The sequence below is a fragment of the Peromyscus leucopus genome, chromosome 13 (assembly GCF_004664715.2).
Source record: "Peromyscus leucopus breed LL Stock chromosome 13, UCI_PerLeu_2.1, whole genome shotgun sequence".
Taxonomy (NCBI): Eukaryota; Metazoa; Chordata; class Mammalia; order Rodentia; family Cricetidae; genus Peromyscus; species Peromyscus leucopus.
The window spans coordinates 25,363,183-25,381,839 of record NC_051074.1 but is presented as its reverse complement, the minus strand read 5'-3'; the positions used below and the strand labels follow the sequence as shown (position 1 = coordinate 25,381,839).

At 41.5% G+C, this 18,657-nt stretch overlaps 1 protein-coding gene across 1 annotated transcript in view; it reads right to left on the bottom strand.

Moving 5' to 3' along the window:
- Epb41l3 (erythrocyte membrane protein band 4.1 like 3) overlaps positions 1-18,657 on the bottom strand; it is a 176,235-nt gene that overhangs the window by 35,775 nt on the left and 121,803 nt on the right. Inside the window, 6 exon segments of the mRNA XM_037210183.1 lie at positions 2,872-3,024; positions 7,678-7,765; positions 8,420-8,638; positions 11,076-11,151; positions 15,015-15,057; positions 15,928-16,032. Of these exon segments, the coding sequence (XP_037066078.1) occupies positions 2,872-3,024; positions 7,678-7,765; positions 8,420-8,638; positions 11,076-11,151; positions 15,015-15,057; positions 15,928-16,032 (684 nt within the window).

Genomic DNA, 18,657 nt, shown 5'->3' with positions numbered 1-18,657 from the left:
CCATGTTGGTTACCAGGTGTTTGGAAGGATCTGCACTTGGCTGTGCTAAGGGGAGGTCTTTTGCGCCACCCCTTGGCATTTCTATAAATGGCCCTTTAGAAGAGACAGAAGGGGCTGGTGGGTTTTGACCCAGACCCTCCCGAGGCTACCCTGTGTTTCTAACTGTCTCTCTCCTCTATAGTTCTATCTACATATTTCTCACTTTCCCCCCCCCCACCCGCTCAAGGGTACCCTGGGGGAAAAAGTAGGGGCTGGCTTCCCACAGTGCTCCTCATGCTTCCCAACTTACATGTTCACAACACACTTTTCCTTGGTCCACATTCTGCATGCCCTCTGTGTAGCCCACAACACAGTTAGTGGATCACTTTCTGGAGAGATTCGTGTCACGTGGCACTTAGTCCCTAATGTCCGTGGCTGTCTGTCTGCTTCCCCTTACATTGCTCTTTTGCCTGGCCCTCTCTTGAACTGATGTTATTAGGGCCTCCTTTTGAACCCTTTCTGGTCTTTGGGAAATCTATGCCATGCCTAAGGCCTTTAATAGGTTGTATACAGCTGGTGACTATTTATTGTCTACTGTGCAAAAACTAATCCTTAAAGTCTGACTTTTACCCCAGAAAGCCTACCAAGTGATTGAGTCATTTTGATACTTTTTAAAAGACCTTTATTTCATGATGTCTCTGACTTTATTTCTCCTTTATGATTCTTAAAGTTTAATGCTAAAAAATGGCAAACTCTTAACAATTTTAACCAAGAGAAATTGAAGAGCAGGGAGTGGATCTGTGTTAAAAACAATTTCAATCTTGATTATTTTCTGAAAATTTCCCCTAACCTTCCCCTCACATTCATAATCAGTTTCACTCATGGGAACAGAAACTTCTCTTTGGGAAGTAAGAGGAAACGTCTCCCTTTATCCCATCCCCACTCTGCTCCAAAACTTACCAGTCCTGCCCAGAACCTTCCCACAAACCTATTCCCTCCATTCTCTTCTCATAGCCCCTGAGCCACTTGGGTCCTATCACACTGCCACACTGTGTAGTTGGATTTCATTATGAAATTTATGAATGCCAAGTATTTATCCTGTGTGTTATGTCTTTATTTAAACCTTCCACGGACCACAGCGGTCTGTTAGTTCACGTCACCAGCTCTCCCTTCCGACATCCCCCAGCACTGCTCACACCACATCTACAGGAGACCATCTCGTGTGTAACACACTGCTCACACCACATCTACAGGAGACCATCTCGTGTGTAACACACTGCTCACACCACATCTACAGGACACCATCTCGTGTGTAACACACTGCTCACACCACATCTACAGGAGACCATCTCGTGTGTAACACACTGCTCACACCACATCTACAGGAGACCATCTCGTGTGTAACACACTGCTCACACCACATCTACAGGAGACCATCTCGTGTGTAACGCACTGCTCACACCATATCTACAGGACACCATCTCGTGTGTGACACACTGCTCACACCACATCTACAGGAGACCATCTCGTGTGTAACACACTGCTCACACCACATCTATAGGACACCATCTATCTCGTGTGTAACACGGTATTACAGCTTCAGGTGTTCACTGTTTCTCTGCTCAATGGAAAACAAATGGAAATTGCTAAAGAGAAAAAGCAGGTAATATTTATCTACTTCTAATGCTCAACCTACTGTCTGAGAAGAAACACATTCACTGAAGTTTTCATTGCATTCAAATGAATGTATGTGTTGTGCTTACCATGTACTCTTTAAGAACAATATTTTAAAATACTACAATTTCAGGTATAATCATGTGAAACACTTATTATGTCATTATAGATAATTATGGCTTTATATTTACATTAAATGCGATTATTGCCCTATATTTTTATTTTTAAAATTTACTTCCTATGAATGAGTGTTTTGTCTGCATGTATGTATGTGCACCATTTTCATGACTGGAACCCGGGGAGACTTCTGGAAGATGGTATCATATTCTCTGGAACTGGAGTTACAGATGTTTGTGAGCCACCATGTGGGTGCTGGTAATCGAATCTGGGTCCTCTACACAAGCAACAAGTGCGCTTGACCACACAGCCATTTCTCCAGCCTTATATTTTAATTTTTCTAAATGATTTTCCACCCAGAAACTCCAGTGGAGAGGTAAAATCTTAAGAGAGACAACTCTTGTATTATGCCAGGAACTTTAGAAACATAAATGAACAGGGATCTTTGGGTTCTGACAGCCTTTAATATACTAACCACACCCATTAGAAATTTTAGGTATTTATTAATTTTCTCCTAAGTGAGTGTCAGGGAGCAGGCATTAATAGCTTACTATGTACAAATCAACAAGGAGGATGTAAGTCCATTGTGTAGACTGTTGCTTAAAGAGTATTAACAATTCTTATCATTAGTTTCTCTAATTTAAAGGAAAACTACATTCAGAACTCTGTTCCAATGTTTCTTGTACCTTAAAGCATGTTATCTTGAAGGTACTGACTTGAGGGAGCAGCCAGATTTATAGGAGAACAAAATGAGGAGTGGGGTTGTGACAGGACACAGAGGAAAACAGGTCCTCACCACAACTTGGAGTATTAAAAAAGGAGGCAGAAATCTTGATGCTACATTAAAATATGATTTTAAAAGTTCTTTCAGTTAATGTATGCAGTTGGTTAAAAAAAATCTGAATAACCTAAAAAGAAGGTAACATTTTTTTTTTTTACTAATTACTGGAGGAACCTACAACAAATTCTCAGAGGCATTTAGACATAATTTGCCACATCTTGGAACTCACATTCTTGGAACTCACAAACACATCATTTATATTTCTGCTTGCACTAGGGACCTTTCTTCTCAAAGCCTATGAAAATAAGGGGTGTACTTACCTCTCCTGGCCGGATTTTAATGTAAAAGTTGTTCCGCTTATATGAAATTTTTAGGACCTTGGGCCAAGCAAATCTGTTTATTCGAAGCCGGTCACGGTATATCAACAGACCACTTGCACAGACGCCTAACATAATTTCTACTCCTTCTGAGTCCTGGAAGAAACAATGGAGCAGTATTTCACTTATTTCCATTTTCTGCAGGTACAAGATTTAGGACTCCGTGACAGAAGTTATAATTGACTAATTTAAATATGAAAAATACTGCTGTGATTTTTTTTAAACACCACTACTACATAATAGCATTTTAATGATGGTATTTTTCACTATGGAGGGCTGCTGAAGTTAAATCAGTTCTCCTGAGTATATGAGACTTATAACACTAATACTGCACACAGAGTTTAACACACACACACACACACACACACACACACACACACACACACACACGGGTGTGCACACACATGTACAGTCTTCACCATGAAATTCTGAGGCATGGAGTCACCCAGCACTCAGGTTTAAGAGGTGTCATTGTGATGTCCGTCTGTCCCCTTTGAATGTTTTATCCACCGAAATCTGTACGATGGACATCTGTGGTGGCTTTGAAGGAAAAGAGACTAGACGGCATCAGAATATATGTGAGGTGCACAGGAAGCATCACAAGCAGGTCCCGCCCAGGAAGTGACGAGTGGGACTCTGTCTGGTAGTTGGCTTGGGCCTGCCAGCTTGGAGTCACTGTGTAGCACCAGAGAAGTGGAGAGGGGACAATAAAATAACCACACAGGGGAACCTCATTCTCTTGTGTGGAGGGAGCTCTCTGTGACCTCACCACGAGCAAATGAGCTGGATGTTTCCAGAGTAAAAATCCTTTCACTTGAAAACATTAAATTTTGAAAAAAACAAACCAACAAACAATACTTTAAAGTAAAATATTTTTACTTCCAAACATACTCTATTCGATACGAAGTTATTGCATGAGGTGAAATGATTTGAAGTTGGGATTTTATAATATAATAAAATGAGGGAAAAACCCCTACTGGTGGGGACTTTAGTTTGAAGGGACAACTTAAGAACTTATAATCTGATGCCCCCAAAGTCACTGGTATTGATCTTTGAGAACCAGCCAGTGTGTTCCTATGGCCACTCGGCGGGGACTGCCTTGGAGCATACATAGATAGGCCAGCAGGAGGCTGCTTCAACAGCTGCTCATTGAGTCACTTTCTTTGGATATAAACAATTTTACAGCTTTGTCCAAAGAAGAAAAGGATATTAAAACCATGTTCACTATTACCTGCTATGGGATGTCATTCTGTATGCTCTGAATGTGTTGCTCTGATTGGCTGATAAATAAAGTGCTGATTGGCCAGTAGCCAGGCAGGAAGAATAGGCTGGACAAAGAGGGAGGAGAATTCTGGGAGGTAGAAGGTGGAGGCAGGGAGACGCTGCCAGCTGTCGTGATGAGAAGCAACATGTTAAGATACCGGTAAGCCACGAGCCACGTGGCAATGTATAGATTGATAGAAATGGGTTAATTTAAGATATAAGAACATCTAGCAAGAAGCCTGAGCCATTAGGCCATACAGTTTGTAAATAATATAAGTCTCTGTGTGTTTGCTTGGGCCTGAGGGCCGCAGCAGCTGGGCAAAAACAGGAAAACTTCAGCAACAATTATCTATATTCTCAATACCTATTATGTCATTGAACATAAAGAAAAAAGTGCCCTTCACAGAGAAGTTAAGGGAAGGCCCATCCCTCCTCTTCCTGTGCATTGACTATGTGTGGCTCCCTAACCACCCTCATCACCTCCACATCTGTTAGCCAGGCGGTGTTGAGACCAAGTCTCCCTTCAGCTCCCTTTCCCTGGAGACCTAGCTGGCTAGAACTGCACTGAGTTTCACCTCTGTAAATGGCCCAGCACAGGGGCTGCCCAGCAAGTAATCAAAGTCAGTATGTGTGTTGAAAGCAAAGGTCAGTGAAAAATGAAGTCTGTAGCTCACTAACTACAACAACAAAAGATATTCCTGTATCAAAATTTCTGCCACAGCCACAGATCGAGATAATCTCAAGGACTCTTGATATTAAAGCTTCCATTGTCCTTCTTGGGGTATTTCTCTATGACGGCCTTCACATGCCTCCTCTTCTGGCACGGTAGACAGACTTGGGGTGCATTTGCCTGTCCTGATGAGGGCCAAGAGTTCTGTTATTGCTTTAATTCCTTTTAATTCATGTATTTATGCTTTCTTGCAGCATCGAGGATTTAACCTGGGGCTTCGCTCTAGCATCAAACTACAGGCTCCTGAGATCTTGTTATGGAGCTCTGGTGGCCTCAAACTCTCAATCTTCCTGCCTTTGCCGCTGGACTGACTGCTCAGGTGACATATATCACCACACATAGCCCTTCTCTCCATTCAGGGTCACTATTAAACTATACTGTCCTTCAATGTTTTGTACATAGGACATCTGATAGGAACACACACACACACACACACCTTATAATCTTACATCCAATAAAGAACATTGACAAAACCTAGTAAGATGGACATTGACAAACAACTACATACAGATTTCCTAAGGGAAAACAAATTATTCAGGATAGGTTTCCCAAATATAAGATCACCGTCAAATACGGGTATTTATTCTTTATGATGAGCTCTGGAGTCCAAGATTGCAATCTAGGATATTTAAGGGGATTTTAAGCTCAAAGACACTCAGGCCATCCACACAAGAGAAGCATGTCATTGATGACCAGAAATTAGCACTAATTTAATTCAGTCAATTTCCTTCTTGAAATGATGGAGCGTGCCTTCATGGGAAGATGAAATCTATAACCGAGTCATTTGTTATACTTAATATCCAGATAAAATCCTATAACAGGCTGCATTCTACTTCCGTAATTCATTATTTTTAATTGGCGTAATTTCAAATCATATTATTAAATAAAAAGCAGCCATCTATTTAAGTTCAGTAGGTACCGCGCGAGAGTTAAGCAGCTTGGTTTTTCCTGGTAGCAATGATACATCCTGAGTCGCACTTCCCTAAAGGATGCACTAATCTTTATTTCTGGGTAGTAAATGAATCACAGTGCGTGACATTACACAAAAGTCAGGCCACATTCACTCAGATTATCTTTTCATGTTCATTTCTTCACCTTTTAGCCAAATAGAGAAAACCTGAAGAGGATTTAAAATACAATCTCACTGTAAGTCCTTGGTTTTATTTTGAAACCATTACACAAATGTTTATCTGGCATAACGTTGAAAAAGATGAGTGAAACAGGAACCTACTGCTGTGATCACACACAAATGTCAAGGAGGTTGGCTTTTAATATATTGGCATACCCCTGGAGGGAGCCCCGCCCATACTCATAGACATCTTACTAGTACATGTGACTTAGAAGTGCTTGTCCTCTGTAATGCTCAGGGTGATCCAAAGACATCACCAATCAAACCACATAGACATCACCCATCCAATCCAGATGTCTGCCAGTTTCCTGTCCAATCTCACTATAGATTTGCCTTGCTCCCCCAAAGTCAACTCAAAAGCTCCCCCACTTATCAACAGGCCTTTAACAGAGAGCCCAGACTTCCTTCTTTTTGTTTATCAGGGTGTTGAGATGTTTCCTTGAACTTGGCCAGCTGGAATCCCATTATCTCTAGGCCTCAGAATGGGCTTTGAAAGAGACTTGCTTCCTTGGAAGCCTGCAGTCACACATTCTTTGGAGTTCCGGACTATGAAATTGGGGACATCTATCAGAGGTTGAATCCTTGTTCCTATACGGTTCTGAGATTATCTTGTCAGCGTCAGCCACAAGAAACTACTCATGATCTTTAAGGACTGACCTTTTGAACAAGGCTCAAATACAAGATTCCATCGCTAGAGTCCCAACAGATTTCCCATATTTTGTTGATAAATGTTTCAAGTGCTTCCCTGTATTTTAACAGTATGTTTGCTCACAGCTGTCTAAATAGTAGACATGTAGTCATGGACTCATCGTCTCAATGCTGAGAAGGAAATTCTAGAAAAAGCATGACATGGAGTCAAAACTACTCTATCTCCTATCACCATCAAAACCCTCCTGTTTAATCTCAACTTCTTCCTTCCCAAGATGCATCTCAAACACTGCATCCATTACGAGTCAGTAAGGCAATCCTTGCCCTGAATGGTTGCTCTTAGCTGTTGTATTTTTAATGAAATCTTATTTCAAAGCACTGGTTATATATGTCAGAGATTAAACCTTAGATAAAGAATTCTTTAAATTTAACACAAACTCACTGAATGCTCAGTGGGGCTTTAAAGTGAGCTAAAACAGTACGTGACATATAGCAGATGTAACACTTGGTGTTGGACAATTGGCCAAGTTCAGAAAGACAAACAGAAAGACAAGAGCAGGACTGTCCAGAGGAAGAGAGGAGGTTATGTTCAGGGAAAGGGCAGAAGCAGGGTACTAGGGGCACAAGGGGCTCGCATCAGTACGGAGTGGGAGATACATTTGTGTCAGGGAAGGCAGGGTGAGCTAGGGCTCCTAGGTCAGGGTTGAGTTTACTGTGGAATCAACAGGCAACAGAAAGCAGGAATGCAAGTCTGAGCCATGAAGGGTACCTACCTCCCTGCAAAGACGAGTACTATTGGTTTTTTAATATGGAACAGGGTTTCAAAGGCACACTGGTTTGAAGCATAGAAGTATTCATTTACATGAAATGAAGTACAAATTCCAGCTTGTGGCAATAACAAAGTAAAGTAGACAAGGGTTTGAAGATGCACACCTTGGCATGATGTACATCAAGTCGACGAGGGTGTGAAAATGCATACCTTGGCATGATGTAAATCTACCCCGTACATGGAGAGTTTTTTGGCATTTTCCAAGAAATGCATCTCTGCTTCCGCTGGCGTCATTCCTCTGATTAGAGAAAAGCAAGTGTTAAACTTTTCCAATCAATTAGAATTGAAAATGGAAAGCAGCTAGCCAGGTCTGCTCCTGCATGCCGGTCAGCTGCTTTCTCCTTATCTCCCAGGGCTTCATTCCTTCCCATTGTGTAAGAAAGTCTTCACTGGGAAACGAGCAGATACAGGTTTGAGCATCCCTAATTCAAAAATTCCAGAGCTGAAATGCTCCAAAAACCACATCTTTTAAAGCATCGATACAATGCTCAAGGCATTCTAAAAATATTGTATAACGTCACCTGGAGGTCATGCACATCAGGGGGTTTATGAAACATAAATGAAATTTCCTATTTAGATTCTCAGCTTCATCCCAAACAGATGTTGCTACATTATATAACTATCCAATAGTCTGAAAACCTCTGACACCTGAAACACGTCTGCTCCCAAGCACAGCGGGTAAGAGTGTCTTAGCATCTCCACAGAAAAACAATCATGAGGCAGACAGCTTTGTAGGGACACCCACAAAAGGGTGTCTGAATGCTCTGAGAGGAAATTTACCTAAACCACCATTTTAACCGTGTGCAGCCTCTGCCCTACCCTCAGCCCCCCGGCACCAGAGCTGGGCTGGAGACCCTGACAGAATGCACGCACACCGGCTTTCCGCACCAACCTGTGGCTCTTGTGCAGCTCGACCACTTTATCCTCCAGTTCTTTCGTGTGGTTTGGTGCAAAGCGGAACTCACTGATGTAGTCATTCCCACACTCGTCGGGATCGTAGTCCCCGAGTTCTGACTGCACCGTGTAGGAGCCCAGCAGGGCAAGAGTCACGAAGGAACAGGGCAGCCTTCCGGAGACAATGTCATCTCGCAGCTGTAAGCAGAGGTAGTACCTTCCAGGGGCCGAAAGGACAAAGAGAAAGCTGGCATTAGCATGCAGTAACAGGAGACGGAAGGGGGCAGGACAGCGTGAACATGGTCTAAAAACATTACACTCGTGCATGAGATTCTGAGGAATTAAAAAAAAAAGAGAGAGAGCATTTAGTATTCATAAACAATTTCTCCCAGGCCAGTAATCTCTTTAAGGACACATTTGCATACTGTTATAATAAGGACCTCAACTATAATCAGTCTATAGAAGAAGAAATTACAGGTCGGACAAATAGTATTTAGGGAACCTAGAAGAAGGAACTTTTCACAGTAAAACAAGGCCCTATCAATCAAGCACAGAGCGAGACATTGAAAGAGGTGTTTTCCTAGTATTTCATACCCTCACAATCAGCTGGGGTGACCTGTCACATATAAGGATGTTCTTATGTAAAACTGCCAGACCCCACACAGTCTTCAGGGAGGGCTCAGCCTAAGATCTAGATGTTAGGTCTTGCCCTATGACCAAGCTGACCTCAGATAACCCAAAAGCTGTCCTTTCTCTAGGCTCCGTGGCTGCGTTTCTAAGAACAAATAATTTCTACTCTTTTAATTCTTGTGTGTGTGTGTGTGTGTGTGTGTGTGTGTGTGTGGTATCTTCCTGGAATTTAGCTGATACAAATTCTATAAAAATCTCCTACTTTAAAATCTGGGACTCCTGTCATTATAGGTGAATAATTTTAAATGGGAGATATATAAAAATATTTTTCACATAATTCTGCCATGACATCATAAAATAGTTACATTATCAATTGCTCTATCTTCTGTTTGAGATTCATAGATTAAAAATAAAATAAAATAAAATAAAAAAGAATTAAATAAGGATTAACAGATAAACCCCTGAGGGTAAGTGCTGACACCCACAGATTTTGACGGATGTAGTCAACTACTTTCCATGTGAAAGAGGAGTCTGCAGGCCTCCGGGAAGTAAGCCTGGCCACAGACAGATGAGAAGTCTATGTAATTCACACATTAGAGTTCTTACATACCCCACAGGTTCTACAGACACTACACAGTAGACAGGAACTGTGCATGAATTTATGAGTCCAAACACATTTAGGGTCTATAACCACAAAATTAGTTGTAACTAATTACTTAGTCCTGAGCATAAGTGTCTTTTATATAGACAAAGTATAATTTTTCCCTGATTTCTTGCAAATATTAAAAAAAAATTCTCTGGAACTAATCATTAACTCTTCTCAAAGATTTTAGTAAAAGTATTTTTCAATGCAGTAAAGTGGAGGACACTGTTTTAAGTAACTTATTTTCTTTGAAAAAATCCTTCAAAAAAAAAAAAAAGGTACAAGGCTTACATAGAAAACTCACACACAGGACTAAGTCACTTTGGACATAACCTCACTACCAAACACAGTGAGGGGTGGGGCTTCCAAAGCACAAGGCGGGAACATCTACACAGGTATGCGAATGGAGAATGGTGGTCCTGGTTGTTTGTGTCCCAGCTTCTAGCCCTGAATCCAAAAGTGGAAATGCTAGCCCTGCCCAGTGTGATGGGTTGGGAGGTGGGGTCTTTGAGAGCGAGGGTCAGATCATGAGTGTAGAGCCTTCATAAATGCAATTAGTGGTTTTAAACAGGCTACAGGGCAACTCTCTGTAATAAACTGGTAATCTGCAACTCTGAAAGAGACCCTCATCGGAATGCCCACACCAGCGTCCTTGTCTTGAACACCCAGTCTCCACAATGCCTCAAGTGAATTTCTATTTGTAAACCACAGTCTTAGGTATTTGGGGACAGGAGCAAGAACAGACTAAATTACATCGTGTAGTTTTGTCAAGGAAATCCCTTTTTGTGCTCTAAGCTCAACCACCAAACTGGAATATTTGTATGTTAGATCTTTTGCGTAGTATCCTCTTTCCAGAAAACAAATCCATCATTTCCCTTTTTTATGTACACATGAAAGAAAGTAAACTCTTAAATTTGTCCATGCTTCCCCTCCTCCCTCTCTCTCAGTGTCTGTCTGTCTGTCTGTCTCTCTCTCTCTCTCTCTGATTGTTAAACAGCTATGAAGTATCAGGTTGGCTACATACAGAGCATAAGCATATAAAGATATTTGTTATTAAGTTTTAAAGCAGGATCACTCAGTGTTGCTCTATCATTTATGGCTGAATCCCATCCAGTTTGGCTGTGGTGGATGGGTGACTGTGTCTCAGTTCTGAATGTTTTCCCAGGAGGGGCAGCCTATCACTGAGGATTCAACTGTGACGAGGTAGCATCTGGCAACTCCTGGCATCTTATGTTTGCACTCATTCATCTGCCTCTTGCTTGCCATTGGAGAGACAATGACTGTAAGGCGACCAGATGTAGGCATGCTCTTCCCTGGGGCACTCAAGAGATGCGTGGCCCTCCCAATGCGCCTACTGTTCCCATAGCCAACTTTAAAATACCTGGTGATGTCTTCTGATAGCTGGGCAGGGTCTGGTGGGTAAAACTTCACATTAAATGAAAAATGCCAAGCACCACCTGTAGGGATAGGACACATCAGAACAAATCCTTAGGAATCAACTTAGGATCGACTCCAGGCATTAACACCAGACACCTTTGATCACTGTTAACTGGACCCTATAGATAATTTCAAGTCTTGTCCTCAATCAAGTTATTTACTAGCACTTTTTAAAAGCAAGGACATTAACCAAATTTCCTCCTTTTCTAATAATGATCAAGAATAAGCATCTGGCAAAGGGGGAGGGCAGCAAATGACGGGGGGGGGGGGGCAGCGGCCGGCGGGTGGTGGTGGTGGTGGTAATCCTGCATCTGATAACTGGAACTGGCTAGATTTACTGCTGCGACTTTCTTGATGGTTCACATGCCAACAGTACAGACAGAACTCCTGTCTCCTAGGTTCTCTCTGCTCTGTTATTGCAGGTTAATTCCCATTATAATAAATGTCAAGGGACTAGTGAATATGTATTTACCTTATGAGAAAGGTTTGTTGCAGTGAACACTGCTTTCAATATTCTGGTGGCTGCTGAAGATTCCTTTCTTGCTCAGAAAAAGTTCTAGTGCATTGAACAGAGGCCACTCAGTCCCCACCCAGGGCTCACAGGGGTCTTTTTTTTTTCTTATATTGTATCATGTTTTGCCCATGTCATCTTTTAAGTTCTCTCCAGCATCGAAAGTGTCAGGCAGATGTTAGCTACTCCATTCTCTGCACTGTCTGTACATGTCTAGCCTTAGAGCATTTACCCAGGCTTCCTAAGTGCTATGGTCTGGATGTACTATGTTCCCTAAAAACTCATGTGGAAGGCTTGGTCCTCACTGAGGCTGTGCTCGAGTGGGACCTTTGGGAAGTGACTGGATACCGACAGCTCTAATTTCATGAATGGATTAATCCATTTACAGACTCTGTTATAAAGTGAGTACCCCCTCAGTCCTGGCAGCTTTCCAGTGTCACCCTCGCCCTGTCGCAAGGTGCTGCCCAGTCACAGGCCCAAAAAGCATATGAGCCAAGTGACCACAGAACTGTGGGCTAACACAAACCATTTCTCCTTTACATTGACTCTCTCGGGTTATCTTATTACAGTGTGAGATGGTACCTGGCACACCAATCTCCATATTTCAGTAACCGAATGACTGCATCAACACACTTATTTTCTCCATAGTCTTCTTTTTTCCTATTTACCTTGTTTATTTCTCTTGGCTTGGAAATACAGTGACTTATCAAGTCCTGGGCATTCCTTCTCCTGTGACGCTGTATCGTGTCCTCCAGTCAACAACTACACTAGAGATTCTTGATTATCACCTCTAAAGCTCCTGGAAAGTTCCTCAGATGTTTCCTTCCATTTGTGCCACAGGTCACAAATGTTTCTGTGACCCCCTGAACAGCTCTTATTTGCCCGTCCTCGGCACATCTTCCTCCCCCTCTGACGCCCCCTTTGCCTGTGAAATGACTTTTGGGAACTCCATGTGCTCCACAAGCCAAACACTCTGGACAAAGGAGCACCATTGGACACATCTCCCAGCTCTGCTCTGGCACAGGTGGCAGTATTGGGCTTTGTTATTTCTACATTTCTGTCACCAACGTCACAGCGCCACTTACACCTCCTAGTTTATTCTCCAAAACTGCCATCTACCTCACATTTACGATTCTACATGCCAAAGAGTTAGCACCTAGCCAGCTATCACTAGGTACTTAATGCCATTTTCAAGACATTCAAGATATGAAGGCAACACACACTTTAAGAATTATAAGCCATAAATTATCTGTCATTCAAATATATTTTAGCGATCATTTTCCTACTGTTTCAAAAAAATGTCTTTTTTGTCATTCTACAGTCTTATTTTTTTCTAATGTCCCTATTGATTCTTGTTCAGTTCTTATTACAACAGACCCCTTTCAGTGTCTGCCAATAGTGAGCTGATAACGGGAGCGGGCTTTATAGAAAGCAGTGGAACCCAGACTAATGGATTGCTTAAGGGAAGAAGACTCACTGCACTTTCCTAACTTTCATCTACTCCAGGTGAGCCTTTCAGTGATTTCAATGACGAGTCCTGCAGTATAAGTAAACCATTTTATAATAAACTCAGAGTGAGAAGTCAAAGTCGGAAACTAACCAGTAGAAAGAATAAGCAATGCATTTCCGTACAAAACCCTCATCCTACAAATCAATTTTGCAAATGACAGTGAGCCTAAATGTACTAGAGCTGTTTTGAAAAAACGAAACGTTTCTAAGTTTCCCAGAGATTCGAGTTCCTGAGACTTGGAATATTGTGTTTGACCTTTGGTTTTGGTAAACACCCTTGTGTTCCTACTATGGGAGGTGTGTGTGTGTGTGTGTGTGTGTGTGTGTGTGTGTGTGTGTGTGTGTGTGTAGTACCATCATGATGACCACCCTTGTGGTCCTACTATGGGAGGTGAATGTGCAATATCCCCATGATGACCACTATTACAAAGGGGTCACATTCGTAACTTTTCCTAGAAACACTACCAAGTCTTTCATGGCATTTTCAAACAAGCAGAAATTTTAAGGAGACAATAATAAAATCTACACACCGATCAAAGTCCAAAAACAAAAAGCCAGTGAAATGTGACCTTTTAATGAGACAGTGAAATTTAGAGAGAGGGAGAGCCAGAGGGAGATGTGGGGGGGAAGAAGCAACAAAGTGTCTGGGAAGAGGGGCTTATGCATAAGAGCAGACAGCCCTGACTCTGCTCAGAGGATGGCCTAGTCGGAAACAGGAAGTCAAACAGCTCCAACACGCTGATGGAAATATTCCTGTATACCCTGCAGTATTTCAAATGAGAAACTTTTGATGAACAAAAAACTGACTTATGAAAAGTTTCTCATCTTAATCTTCAATGCCTGACAAGTCTTAAAATTCCACAGTGTTTTTATATCATAAATTATTCTATATCATATTCTTCTCATGTATCATAAATTACCTTATTATGAATATACTATTCACATTATGTAATAGAGTGTGAGGTTTTTATGATCTGGGCGGATGTATAAAACACGTGAACAGGAACACTTTCCTAAGAACAAAACCTCCAGTGTCGGGATTTACATAAATCTGTGACTGTGCTCATCAGCTTGATCCTCATTCTAGAAGGATCTCACTCTACCAGTATGGCATGTACTTGCCTGTAAAGATTATTTAAAAAACCATTAAACTTAGGAAATGTTCAATAATGCAAATAAGGGAAAAGTGATGTCTCATTTTAATTTGCATCTAATCACTAGATTTAGCAACATGTTTAATATTATTAGCTATTTATACTCCAGCTTTGTGATATGCTCATGGATCTTCTTGTCATTCAGGAAACACATACTTTTTTTGTTGTTGATCACATTCTATCTCTTTGAACTTGTGATCCTCCTGCCTCGGCCTCAAGGCTGGGATTTACAAACATGTGCCACCAAGCCTAGTAGACACGTACATCCCATCTTTAGGAAATAAGGAAAAGTTGGCAACCACAACAAGCAACTGATTTGTTATTCGCTTTCAAAACCATCAAATGGTTAACTTTAGTGTGGCCTTTGTACACTGGAAACAGTTTTAAATGAATAATTAAGTCTGGAACTTTAAATGATTAAGTGGTGAGTACAGCAAAACTCGATTACATTGCATTTCACATCTGTGTACAGGCAAGGAACAGGTCACCTGTCAAAGTCATTTTAATTTCTGAGCTGTGATGACAAAAACAGGTCCTATTGGAGCCAGAATGATGTGTCAGATCAAATTTCAGCTTACAATCTATCTTCGAGGCATTTCTTCTTCATAGGAGCCACTTCAGTGTGGGTCACCAGTTCACGCAACATCCCCCCCACCACACACACACAACACTGTTATCATGCCACATCAGAGAATTCAAAGGAACTTACTTCGAATCTGTTTTTTAATTTCCTTAGCAGGGTCCAACCAATTCTGAAAAAGAAACGACAGTATGAATTTGAATAAAAAAAGAGTAAAATCTAATCTGGTGATTGGACACAGACAAGCCCTCTATGTACCAGGAGGGAAGGGTCATGGGATGGGCCCTCTCCACTGTGGCTCTTCCCACACATCTGGTGGCCTCCTGTCAAGCCATGTGATGGCACAAATACTAAATAAGAAGACATATGCATTTACAATTAATGCCTGCTAAAATTCTTCTCCTGGGAAAAGTCAGATGTTTAATGATGAAGTCTGACATTGCCTATCACTTCAGTAGGAATATTCTTGACTTGTGTACAATAAAAATAAGTGAGCTATATGAACATACTTTCACACCTTACGTTTTAGCATCTGCAAATGGAAACAATTCCCTTCTTTTGTGCTTAGCTGTGGGATAAAGCCCTGAACAGGTGCCGTTAGCCTGGTGCAAACATCTAGTAATGTTGACTTAAGCATTGACATTGACTAGCATACTGGACAGCAGATGTTGTCCTCACACCTAATTGTTTATGCCCCAGCTGTAATTTCTTCACAGAATTTGGGGGTATGAGTAAGTTTTCCATATAGGAATTGAAATATTTGGTTCTCATGGGCTCAAGAAATTGGTTTAACTATGAGAAAAAGCCCTATATCAAATGTTTCCTTGCCACTAAATCTCAAGGATGAAAACTGAGACTGACCTACTGTCTCAAAAACATTCAATGATATAGGAAGCTGCCAAGGTTTTCTTCATGAGGGAAAGGGGAGGTTAACCACATTTAGGGGCCCAAAGGTGTGTAAGCATGGGGTACGGGGTATACAGAGAGAACACAATGTGTCTGTTTATTTTCTGGTCACTTCTGTACAGTAATACACAATCACCTTCTGATTCTCGGCGTCTCGGTACGTCAGACCAAAGTAATCTTTTTCGAGCAGGTTCAGATGCTCACACACTTTGTCAAACAGCACTTGTCCTCGGGAGCGCTTCTGTGCAAAACAGGACAGGAAAGCAAGTCAGCAAACCCCGGAGACCGAAATGAAACAGGGCAAAGTGTAGAATGTGGATGGCTGAAACTGGTCACTGAGTGATGGACACAGCAGGCATGTCTGTAACCCCAGTTGGGGGTCAGATGGAGACAAGGGGATCCCTCGAAATCTCCATCTGGCAAGCCTAGCCAATCAATGACTTCCAGGTTCTGGGGGAGATGTTGTACAATGGCTCATACTAATCACCATGCAGATAGGATCGAGATCCACCTAGGGCACGAGCTTCTGGTCATTCCCGTGAGGATTTACTGAAATCAGATGAGCCTCTGAGCACACCTGTGAAGGACTGAATGCATTGCAGTCATTAAGGCTGGGGGTTCTAAACTCGGAGTGGAAAGGAAAAGGAAAAGTAACTTTGGCATGAGCATTTGCCACTCTCAGCTTTCCAAGTGTGGATACAAAGCAACCAGCTTCTTTGAGCTGTGGATGCCATGATTTCTCCACCACAATAACCTGTACCCTCAAACTGGGAGCCAAAATGAGTCTCTCTTCCCTTAAAGCTGTCTTTGTCACACAAATGAGACAAATAACTAATATTCCCTGTACCAGAACATAATAAAGTACAAAGCTATGAAGACAGCTGAGGTAGATTTCTGGCCTTGACACCCAGAGCCATGCCTCTGTACCTCCACATATGAATGAACACACACACACACACACACACACACACACACACACACACACACACACGCATGCACACACAAAGTGATTCTCATCCTATAAAAGCCATCATTACAAATGAATATATATATGTCAATAGTGTCACCAGGGAAGGACTGGTGACTGGGGGATAATTCTTATGTAGAAGAAGCTGGAGAAAGAATGTGATCTTAGTGTCAAATACTCTGTGAGATATAAAGACCCCAAGGATGGAAGAGAGTATACAGTGGTGATATTTTGTTTGTGCTCTAACAAATAAAGCCTACCTGGAGATCGGAGTGTGGAGCTAGTCGCTAGAGGCCAGGCAGTGGTGGCACACATCTTTAAACTCAGCACTTGGGATCTCATGCCTTTGACCTCACTACTTGGGAGGCACATGCCTTTAATCCTAGCACTTGGGAGAGGGAAACAGGAAGTGATATGGCTGGGCAGAGAGAGTAATATAAAGCAGGAGGAGACAGGAGCTCGGCCCTTTCAGTCTGAGGATTCGTAGAGGTAAGAAGTGGCTGTGGCTTGTGCCTTTACTTCTCTGATCTTTCAACATTTACCCAGATATCTGACTCTGGGATTTTATGAAGACCAATTAAAATTTATGCTGCAGTACACAGCACTTACCATACCATGTTCAGAACATCCGGACTAAGCTCTCTGAATGTTAAGACTCCAAGCCTGGGAAAGACTCAGTAGCCACTAACCCATGTCTTAACACTTCAAACTCTATTCCAATCTTTATTCAAGTCCCACAGGTTATTTTCCTCAGTATTCAAAATCCTCTTAACTACTTTGAGAAGAAATACCCATGAACACAGCAAGACAAATATAACAAAATGTTCATTAAGTTATAAGACTACGGTTAGGTCATAGAAATGTATGGTGCAGATGTACCAGCTGTTTTGAATCCTCAAGCCATCATCTGGAGAAAGGGGAAGAAGTTAATCAGCTGGGGAAAATATGCATCAGGTGGATTCACTGTGATAACTTCCCATCAATTTTCATCTAATGCTTCAAAGACCTTTAAACTCAGCCTTGGAGTCTGCAATGTATTAACTGCCAACAATTAAGCTAAATTACTTCCCTGTTCTGTGGCATTGATATTTCATATGCAATATGTTAAGCACATTTATCTTTGAGATTTAACATATTGACAGTGAGATAAAAATGAAATTGATAAACTATGTCCATGACAAAATAATAAGCATGCAAAGATCTGTGAGTAGAACATGTTACTATGCCTTTGTAATTATCCTGAAAGGTATTTACTCAGTCCCTCAAAAGCATGAATGTTTGAGGAAAAGGATAAACGTATAGTGGGGAAGTACAGTGGAAATAATGGCAAGCTATGTAAGCAATGGTGTGTTCCATGAAGTAAGAAAATAAATGACTTTTTACCAAACTGCAACACACGGCTCAGACAATGTGAGAGAGGAAATGTTGCTTGGTGGTTTAAATCTTTTACTTATAAATCATAATATTTCTGAATCACAATTGAAACACCGTGAAGTTTGCACATTAAGATTGGTTCTTCCAATGCCTATGTCCTGTTTAGAGTATAGAACAGAGGTGCAGAGAAGTTGGACGAAAGGACCAGCATTATGATAATAACTCCTGGCAGCACTTCAGAATCAGAAAACAAACAAACAAACAAAAAAACTGGGCTGAATCTTCCATACGTCCTTTGTAGCTAGCTAGCTATAATAAGCCTTAGCGTTGTCTTTGGTAAAATGGGTATGGTATTGCCTACTTCTTTGGGATGACTGACATTAAAATAAATAATTCAAACTTCGTTGAGAAGTTGCACACATGACATATTCCATGAATGTAACCATCATTACAGGGCAGTGCCTGACAATAATGATAAAACATACATGATATAACATATAACCTCTTACTGTGCATGTTTTCTAC